Source organism: Antechinus flavipes, chromosome 4 (assembly GCF_016432865.1).
Source record: "Antechinus flavipes isolate AdamAnt ecotype Samford, QLD, Australia chromosome 4, AdamAnt_v2, whole genome shotgun sequence".
NCBI classification, from domain to species: Eukaryota; Metazoa; Chordata; class Mammalia; order Dasyuromorphia; family Dasyuridae; genus Antechinus; species Antechinus flavipes.
The window spans coordinates 133,929,277-133,939,861 of NC_067401.1; the positions used below are offsets into that span (position 1 = coordinate 133,929,277).

Sequence of the window (10,585 nt, forward strand, 5' to 3'; positions counted from 1 at the left end):
CTAATTTTTTCCTATCTTTTTTCCCCCTTATTTCTAACCTAACCTTCCTCCCTAGAGGGGATTCCACAAAGAAAGATTCTCGGTGCTTAGATTCAATGATCAGAGAAACACATTGCCCAGCATATGTTTTCCACCATGACAAAAATCACTCTCAGGAATTTTCACTCCTGAACTTGAGAGTTTGCTTATGGCAACCCGGTAGTATCTATACACTTTTTCTTTTCTTTTTTTTTTTTTTTAAACTTAATTGTATTTTTTTATAATCACATGCAAAGATAGTTTTCAACATTTATTTTTGTAAGATTTTGAGTTCCACATTTTTTCTCCCTCTCTCTCTTACCTTGCCCCTCCTTAAGAAAGCAAGCAATCTGATATAGGTTATACATGAACAACCATTTTAAACATATTTCCATATTAGTCATGATTTAAAAGATCAGAACAAAAGGGGAAAAACTATGAGAAAGAAAAAAACAAAGAAAAAGAAAAAAGGTGAAAATAGTATGCTTTGATCCATATTCAGTCCTCAGTTTTTTCCTCTGGATGCAGATGGCATCCTCCATCCCAAGTTTCTTGGAATTAAGAAAGGCTTCTTTTAACTTCTAGGCTTTACAGCTAAGCACGCTAAAGTTTTTTATAATCCTGAGCTGAGAGATTGTTCTAGCACAACTTATGTGGGATTTATTTTTTAGAAACTAGACAGGGAAAGGAAATTTGGTTTCTGAAGAACCAGAGGATGGGCAGTTGTTAGGCGTGGAATTGTGGCACTTTGTGCCAATGATACTGCTTTGGGATAAGGTGATTACCTGCCAAAGGCTGCTTGTCTGGGACAGAATTGAAACAACATGTGGAGATGGGAAGGAGAATAATCAGGAAATTCTGAATCCAGGTGATAGCTTATACATGCATGGGGATTTATGTTTAGAGCCTACCTTGTCAAATGTTGCCACCCATGGGCCTCTCCTCCATTCTGGTTTTGAGGCCCTCTCTCATTAACCACCCCATTCTGTCTCTCCTATCATGATCACAGTTGTATTTAAATTAACAATTAAAGACCAACCCAGATAGGTTAATAGGAGCAGCCAGACTTTAAAGACTGAAACCCAGCTCCTTCTTAATTCAGAAGGAATCAACAGTGGAGTTGGGTTAGATGGACTGTTGGGGAGTATAAAAGAAAGGGATCCACCTCTGGCTTAGATACTTTCCCTCCTTGGAAAACTACTGGGGATTTACTTGTCAGCTAAATACCAGGAATAAAAATAACAGGCCACTGTGAATGCTCTCAGCCTACACCTTGAGGAATGGCCTCCCACAAATACCTTATGCACACCCTGAAATTCTTGAAAAGAAAATGACTCCACATTGAATCAGTAGGATTTCAGGCACAATTTAATAAACATTTATTTAAACATTTTAAACATGCTTACTGTGTGCATTTTGCTGGGGAAGCAAACACAGAGATGAAAAACAGTGCCTGCCTTCAAGGAGCTGACATTCTCAGCACCTCCCAGCTAAAGCTTCCTTTGTTCTGTAGAGAGCCTTTGCCATGGGGCAAAGGAAAAATCAAAGAACAGGATTGGACTGACCCTGGCAAGACCAAAGAGTTAGGCCCTTCCTCTAACCCAACCACGACTAGGGCTAGGAGAATGAGCACTAGTACTCACCTAGGGAACATTGCTGTTTAAATATTAAACAACGGAGCATCTCCCACCTGGAGATGGGTCATTTAATGGCAATACTTGGTATTTACCTATTTATCTTCCAGCCCCCAGGATGGCTGGTTAGCATTTTCTCCTGCTATGAGCAAGGAGACTAACTGTGACCTACAGTGGGATTGAGGGGGAGAAGGGACAATTGAGAACTCCAGTCCCTTTCACCTTTTAAATATCTTCCTAAATTTAAATATATAAATATTAAATAGGGGATAAATATGGGGTTAGCTCAGGACTGGGAAAGAAGGCGCAGGGCACGGTATGCCACGTCCAGGAAGCTCTGCAAGTGGCTAAAGATGAGGACGCCCCCTGCTCGACGATAGAAGGAGGAACGGAAGGTGGGCAGGATACCCTGGGTGGGCACGATCTCAGGAGCCACTTGAAAATCTTCCATCTGTGAGAGGAGGAAAGAATCAGAAGTTGAATGTGGAGAGGAAGCCAGCACATGCTTCCCAATCACTGCCCTTCATGGCTAACCCTCAAGAGAGTCCTGCCTCTTCCACAAATCCCAGCTTTACAGCCCTCCATGACCTACAGTAGAGATGGGCTCATTTTAGACCTTTAACCTATACCTCACCTAGTGAACCCTTCTAAATATGACTTTCCTCAAAGAACAAAACATCCTTTCATATCTATAACAGGAAAGGAAAAGAAAGGATGTTTGTTGGACACATAATGGACTGTGTCAGGAAGAGTTACACAGTACCAAGTCTCACCTGTTGCCAGATGCTGGCAGCAAAATCGCCAATATCGAGCTGCAGGGTATCCAGAGTGGGAGCCAGCTCGGGGGAAATGCCCTCCAGTGCTCTCACAAGCCCCTGGTAGAGCTGGAGTCCATAGTGCAGCTGATTCAGGCAGGCTACCTAGGGTTTGTCAGAGTGTTAGGACAAAGGGCCCCTCCAAACCCACATTCCCTCCAGGAATTTCTCAGATTCCCATGTCCCCTCCCTAACCCATAGTTACTGAGCATAAACCTGGTGAAATCCAGACAGTCAGGTTGTGGTTGTGTGGTTTTGGTTTTTGCCAACCACTCCCACAGAGGAAAGGAAGAATTTATATTCTCCCGTACCTTCCAGCCCTGGTGGCAGAGATTGGAGAAGAGGCTGAGGGCACTTACTAGTTTCAAGTCCTGACTGTAACAGTTTTTCACCGATGGCCTGGGGATGCCCAGATACAGACCAACCAAGATCAGCTCCTCTGGATGGCATAGGCGGTAGTCAGCACACTGGGAAGGCAGGAGTGAAGCTTAGCGCATATATCATACTGTCTATCTTGATGGCAGTGGATAGAAAATACTGAATTTGGAGTCAAGAGTTCAAATTACTCATAGCATGTGGCAAGGTTTAGCAAATTCAACTTCTCCTAATATCCTGTCCTGCAAAATGTAAGCTTGAACCAGGTAATCTCTTAGGTTCCTTCCCGCTGGAAACTCTACCATCCTTATCTTCTTCCTGCCTTCAGAACCTCCTCCGTTCCTCTCCATCTCCATGGGACTGTTCTTAATGCTCCCATTCATTGGGTTTCCTGGTCTTTATTCTAGCTCATCCTGTTTTCTCCATGTTCTCTCCCTGGGCTCTCTCAGATGCTACGACTTTTGCCCCATCGGCCCCTGCCCCATTCGTTTTCCCATCCCCGGGGCCCTCTCTCACCAATCTCTGCTGCAGCCCTTCGATGTCATTCTGGATCTTCCTCACTTGCTCCTGGATTTGGGGGAGGAAGCTCGGGGGTAGATGGTTGGAGGAGTCCAGGGGGATGGCCTGGAGCTGAGGCCAGAATGCACTCAGCCAGAATAGCAGCAGGGCTGGGGAATGAGGAGGAGGAGGATTGTCAAGAGAGACATCCCTTACAGAGGGGTTCCAGTCCCTCCACCTCAAGGCTCCAGGACATAGTGTCCGTTCCCAACATCCCAACAACTGTTCCATTCCAGCGTCCCCGATGGTCTCCACCTCACCCATCACAAAGCCGTGGGAATCCCCGCTCCCAGCTCATTCGGGTGCCTTTCCTAACCTATGGTATATGCATGGATAGATAGCCGAGGCAATCCCATCTTGCGAGATGAAGGAAGAAGGGCCCTTATGTCACCAGACTCACCGGGAAGCTTCATGGGGCTTTGATCTGGTCGACGATGGGGCCTGGGCAGCAGCAGTGGGTCTGGTCGATGGGGCCTGGTTGGGTCAGGAGCTGGACTGTGTCTGGGACTGGCTGCTTGAAGCCTTTATAAGATGGGTCATTCAGGGAGGAAATTACCTGGTGCTGAAAATTCTTAGTAATGACTTCCCAGGTTTATGCAAATCAATGCCCTAGACAATGCTTTAGGGTGGAGTGGGGGGAGGGGGAAGGGCAAGGGTCTGGTACTTGGAGGGTTCAGTTTGCGAAAACTTTGTGAAATTGTGGAATATCTCATCCTCTTTTGACGTCCTGTTCTCCCTTCCGAGCCCCACCCTGACAGCCCAGAGATGTCCTGGGGCTTTTTAAGTGAACAGTGGAATTGAGGGCCTGATAAGAGGAAATCCAGAGAATAAGAGATGGTGCATAATGGTGACAGAAATTGAGCCGAGACTGAATGGAGGCCAATGAGGACCGATGGAGGCTGAGAAGAAGGACCCTTTGGGGTCTCCCTTATCTTTTATCTCATTCCAGTCTCTCCCTGCAGCCTTCCTCTCCTAATTCCCCCAAGCCTGGCTGGATTCCCTGACTAAGAAGGGAAGGAAGAGTTCCTTGGCTCCTATCAATCTCTTATTGCTCAGGCTTTCCTGGGTCTGGCTGTCTATTCTCCCTGTGGAAATAACTGCATTTCTTACATCTGAAATTGGGGCACATAATAGGAACACATAAGATGACCCACTGCCATGTCCTAATCATATCACCCCCTCCCACCCTTCCTCTGCCAGGCACAATTCCAACCTCCAAGCTGCTTCGAAGCAGGTTGTGCCGGGAACTCCCATAGTACGCGCACATCCCCCAGCCCATGACTCATTCTCCTAAGCCCCCAAATTCCCCAGCTGGCTGGAACCGGATATCTATCCTGATGAAGCAAGAATCACAGTGGCTCCTGACTGGACTGATCATATTCTCCCTGCCCCCAGCACTCATCATCTTCCTGGAGAGTCATAGGGACTGGGTCCCAGGCTTGCCCCTTTCACAGCCTTGTTGGTTAAGAATTTTTCCCCCAGGAAGGAGTTAGGCAGTTCCGTGTGTGTGTGTGTGTGTGTGTGTGTGTGTGTGTGTGTGCGCGCTTTGGATACTGATTTGGGAACAGGGCCCATCTTGTGCTCCATGCCCACGAAGAGCTCTAACCCCTAGAAGAGTTGCCCACTTGGAGCAGGATGGTTCCTGGGACTTTCACTCCACCTGGTGGCCACGCCTGGCAGGTATCACACAAACCCTCCACCTGGACTCAGGAGACTCGAGCTCTGGTCGCAACTTCCCAGTCTTAGTGGACAAATCACTTCACTTATTCAAGTCTCAGTTCTTTTGGAATGTTACTAACACACTTTCTACCTCCTTAGGTTACTGAAAGGAAAATGCTTTATAAATGATAGCTCCTTGAATAATATCAGTTTGCCTTTATACTCCCAGCATTTACCTGTGCCTGACACATAGTAGGTACTTAAGAAATGGCGGAGACAAGCCTTCATTAAGCACCTACTTTGTGCTCATCCCTAAGCACTATACAGATGTTCTCCTCACAAACCCTAGCTGCCATTATCAACTTCCACTTTCTGAGGCAGAGAGAAAAATTAAGTAATAAAGATAACTAATAGTGCCTGCTCTCTACCAAGCACTCTAAGTGCTTTACAAAGATTACCTCATTTGATCTTCCCAATAACCCTGGAAAGTGTTATTATTTTTATTTCATCTTGACAAAGTTGGTTAGTGGTGTTTTTTTACCACTGGAAGGAGTAAAGACTTGTGAGACATTTCTAAATGTTTCCAGGCTAATGTATCAGAAAAAGTAATTGACTTTTATTTTTCATCTATTAAAAAAAAGTTCATTGTGGCCTCACAGTAGCTAACATTTTAATCACAGATTAAATAATTTGCAGCCGAAGGGAAAATTGGAGAAATTTGTAAATAAATGAAACCAGTGTCTCATGTGTCCATATAAATGAATTATGCGATTTAAAAAGAACCTTTCCCCAAAAAAATTATTTTCATTTTACAGATGAGAAAACTGAGGCAGACAGAAGTTAAGTGATCTGCCTAGCATCATACTGTTAGTAAAAGTGTGAATTTGAACTCAGGAATTCCTGATTTCAGGTCTAACCCTATTCATGTGGCACCTAGTTGTGGGTGTACATATGTACATATATACGGAGACAGAGAAAGAGAGAGAATGAGACCGACAGAAGGAAGGGAGAGAGCATGAGACAGAAGAGAAAAAGAGAGAAGAGAAACTTTTAGTAAGTTCTTACCAGATGCTGTGCTAAGCACTGAGGATACAAATACAAGCAGAGTCCCTGCCCTTAAGGAATTGACAGTCTAATGGGGAAAGCAATATCCCTGGAAAGGGAGAGGGAATGAGTTACAGATGCTGGGCATGTCTTGGGGCAAAGGAGCCTGGGCTCCTGAAAGTGAAGGCAGAAATGGACTAATCAAAGCTAAGGGCCCAAGGTGAGTCCAGGTTATGGGTAGAAAGGGATGAAGGCAAATAATTTGCCAAGAATGATTTGGTATTGTAAGAAATGATGTATATGGATCCTAGCTTTGGGGACAAAAACTCACTATTTGACAAAACCTTCCAGGAAAACTAGAAAAACGGTATGGCAGATTCAAGGTGTAAACCAAGGTGTTACATTATGGTATCAAGGTCAAAATGGTACATGATTTAGACAGAAAGATGACACCAAAAGCAAATCAGAATAGCAAGGAATAATTACCTATTCCATCTATGGAGAAAGAAGAATTTATAATCAAACGAGATAGAGATCACTACTAGATATAAAAGGGATAATTTGAATTATATTGAAAAGCTTTTGCACCAAAAATACAATACAATCTAGATTAAAGGAAGGCAGAAAGTTGGGGGAAATTTTTTTATAGCAAGTGGCTCTGGTAAAGGGTTCATTTCTCAATAACAAGCTTCATCAAATTTATAGGAATATTAAGTCATTTTCCAATTGATAAATGTTCAAAAGATAAGAATGGGCAGTTTTCAGATGAAGAAATAAAAAATATCTATAGTCTTATGAAAAAATATTCTTAATCACTATTGACTGAGGTACCATCTCACACCTATCAGATTGGTTATTACAACAGAAAAGCAAAATGATAAATATTGGAGGGGATGTGGGAAAATTGGGACACCACTGCATTGTTGGGAGAGTTAACCAACTCATCCAACTATTTTGGAGAACAATTTGGAACTATACACAAAGGGAGTCAAACTATCTACCCTTTGATCCAGTGATACCTAGGTCTGTATCCCAAAGAAATTTTTTAAAAAGCCATGGTGGGAGGTGGGAAAGAATGATTTATTCGTACAAACATATTTATAGCAGCTTTTTTTATGATGGTAAAGAATTGTAAATTGAGGGGATGTCCATCAATTGAAGAATGGCTGAACAAGTTGGAATAGAGTGGAATAATATTGTGTTATAAGAAATGAAAAGCAGGCTCATTCAGAAAAACCTGGAAAGACTTACACAAACTGATAGTGAAATGAATAGAATCAGGAGAACCTTGTACATAGTAACAACAATCACTGTATGATAACCAACTATAAATGACTTAGCTATTTTGATCAATACAGTAATGGAAGACAATTCCAAAGGACTCCTGTTGAAAAATAATATCAACATCCAGGAAAAAAACTGATGAAGTCTGAATGCAGATTGAAACATATTATTTTTCACTTTATTTTATTCATGACTTCTTTGTTTGGGTCTATATCTTCTTTTACAACATGACAAATATGGAAATATGTTTTGCATGACTATTTGTACACATGTACAGCTTATATTAAATTACTTATCACCTCAGGGAGGAGAAAAGAGAGAGAATTTGGAATTCAAAATTTTAAAAAATGAATATTAAACTATATCTTTACATGTAATTGGGGAAAAATAAAGTATTTAAGGAGAAAAATACATATGAAAAATTCTGAGAAACTTGGCAAGACTTTAAATAATTGAGAAAGAGCAATATTATCAGAGGCAGAACCATGTGCAGGTTGACCACAATACAATGAAGAAGAGTGCCAAGAGACTTCAGGCTTATGGTAAGTTAGATGAGCAATCCTAAATTGAGAAGACTGATGGCAAAGTGCACCTTCCACTTCTTGGCAGAAAGGTTGTAGATTAGAAAAGTCAAATGAACACATTTTTCAGATATGGTCAATGCATGAATTTGTTTTGTTTGATTGTGCTTATTTATTAAAAGGAGGGATAGGCAGGGGAAACCAGTTGGAAAAGATAATGAAATTTGAAGGCGAGTGGCGGTGGGGGAAGCAAGAATATCAATAAAAGTGACTTGGCAGGAATATGCTTGAACCAACTTGTACTTCAGAGTGCTGATAGTTAAATTTTCAGTGTATTTAACCTTCTGAAATAGGCAGATTGGAATTTGAGTTATCTTTTTGTTGATTCTCTAGACTTAAAGAAAATTATGGAGAAAATGTTGTTATACAGATTAAATTTAAATTCAATAAGCTGTGCATATACCCACCAAAATCCAGTTGTTAAAAATTTACCAGCAAACACTGACTGCACTCAAGATTCCTCAACGAACTCTAGGCTCACATGGGTCTGATCCCTGAGTCTTTACCTCCTGAACAGTTAATTTCTCTCTTTGGCTCTTGCCCCAAATCCATACATTTTATTCTGGAGAAATCTCCAGAATAAATCTTAGGTTTGATTCATGTCTAAGTTTCCTACAGTGTGAATAGCAGAAATTCTTACATAGACATAGACGAGTCAACTTTTTTTTTTTTTTTTTTTTGGACAAAAATGCATAGAATTCACAAGAGCCTATGGACAAATACAGAAACAAATCATCAAATCAGAAAGTAAACATATTTTGGGATTGTCCTGTGGCATTCCCCATTCACCTTGAATTTGTACTGCCCAGGAAAAACCAGGGAGAGTTAGCTAAATTCAAATGTCCTATAATATAGCTTTAGTCCTTCAGCTAAAAGGTGAGCTTCTCTCAGCCTTTTATTCTCTTTGTTAGCCAAGAAGCATGGAATTGTAGAAATTTTCCTTATAGGACGCTCATGCCTGTACCATTGAACCCAAGTACTCTTCAAATTTCACATCACCCATGAATTAACTCCCCAAACTCCTGCTGCCCAGTATCTTTTCAGAAGGTTAGGATCATGCTACCTAGGGAATTTAAAAATTCCTCCTTGCAGGAAGCTGGGATTCAGGAACAGAATTTTTGCACTTCCCTCCTCAGATAGTGTAGAAAAAAAGTCCACACCTGCCTTGTGCTTCTGTTGTCAATTGTCATTTTGTCTTCTGGGGAGTAGAAAAGAAAAAGCCCTCTCCTCCTATGCTATTCCCCTCTCCCATGATCTCAGCTTCATTCCTAAGAATATGCAAAGGAAAAAATAATGAAGTGGACAGCTAGCAAGAGAGCGGGATGCAGCCTTCCTAATTCACTTTTATAACCCACAGATCCAAGGGATGAGTGTGCTTGAGTGTATGCCATGTCATTGGGAGCCAATCAAAGGTTTTCTGTGTGTTCCTAAACCATGGAGGAAGTGTACTTGTTCTCCTCCATGGGAGCTGCCTTTCAAATGGACATAAAGATTAGGAATCATCTGTATAGAGACAATCATAGAACTTGATGAGATTACCATATCATAAGAAAATATCTGGCTTTTTGTTGAAAGTGAATTTTGGGGAGAATGTATTTGACATTTTGCTATATATAACCCCTGTAGGACCAATTGTAGGACTGGTTCTCTTCAGTGTCTTTATTTCTATCATTAACTAAATTGCTAAAAAGAAAGGATTTCATTTTCTTGGACATCTGCCTTCATTATCTAGCCTTTCAAGAGTTCCCTTTGATTTAGTAAAACCAGTTATAACTAGCAAGGTCACATCCTTTACCTATCTCCTCTAGCTAAGGATATACATCCATTCTCCATACCATGAGTATTTTGTAAAAAGAGCAATCATCTTTTTTTTTGTTTGTTTTTGTTTCATCTAAGTGTATAAGTGCAATTGATTGAAAGGTGGAACGCACATTCCCATGATCTGTAGGTGGGATGTGTCTCACACACAGAAACACTGACTGTTATAAACTCTATTCTCTGGTTTGTTCTGGCTTAATTGGTGTTACCTGGTCAAACCTATGTCTAAATTCATATAACATCCAGTATTGAGTATAGGATGGGACTAATAAAAGGTCAAGATCTGAGCTACATAAGAAAATGGCATCTAAGAAAGAGTTTTATGGGACATATATGGCAGGATAAGGAATGAATAATGAGCCAGGAAAGGAGACTGAGTCAGAAAAGCAGGAAGAGAATCAGGACAGTGAAGTATTATGAAAATCTCAAAAGGAAAATATCCAGAAGGATGGGTTGTCACATTGAATGCTGAAGAGAGGTCAAAATGGGTAGTGACAAATAAAAAATTATTAGATTTTGAAATGAAGAAATCACAAGTCCATTTCCAAAAACATAAATAGTCCAAAGAAGAGGAACAGACAGTTTTCAAAAGGAGAATTGCAAAATATAAATGACCATAGAAAAACATGATCCAAATCATTGGAGAAATGCAAATTAGGATAATTCTGAAATTTCCTCTTCCACTCCTCAAGTTGATACAAAGATTAAAAAAAAAATAGTCAAAGTTAGAGGAGCTGTGGGAAAAAAGGCACACTAATACATTGTTGGGAGATGATGAATTGATTTACTTATAAATATT

At 41.1% G+C, this 10,585-nt stretch overlaps 1 protein-coding gene across 1 annotated transcript; it reads right to left on the reverse strand.

The window, feature by feature from the left end:
• Nucleotides 1-1,815: 1,815 nt before the first annotated feature.
• On the reverse strand, nucleotides 1,816-3,938 carry CSF3 (colony stimulating factor 3). Its single transcript, XM_051992137.1, has 5 exons — nucleotides 3,801-3,938; nucleotides 3,357-3,510; nucleotides 2,827-2,941; nucleotides 2,426-2,572; nucleotides 1,816-2,103 (listed from the first exon to the last, which is right to left on the reverse strand). The coding sequence occupies exons 1-5, from the start codon at nucleotides 3,811-3,813 to the stop codon at nucleotides 1,939-1,941; spliced, it is 594 nt and encodes a 197-aa protein (XP_051848097.1). The 5' UTR covers nucleotides 3,814-3,938; the 3' UTR covers nucleotides 1,816-1,938.
• Nucleotides 3,939-10,585: the final 6,647 nt, after the last annotated feature.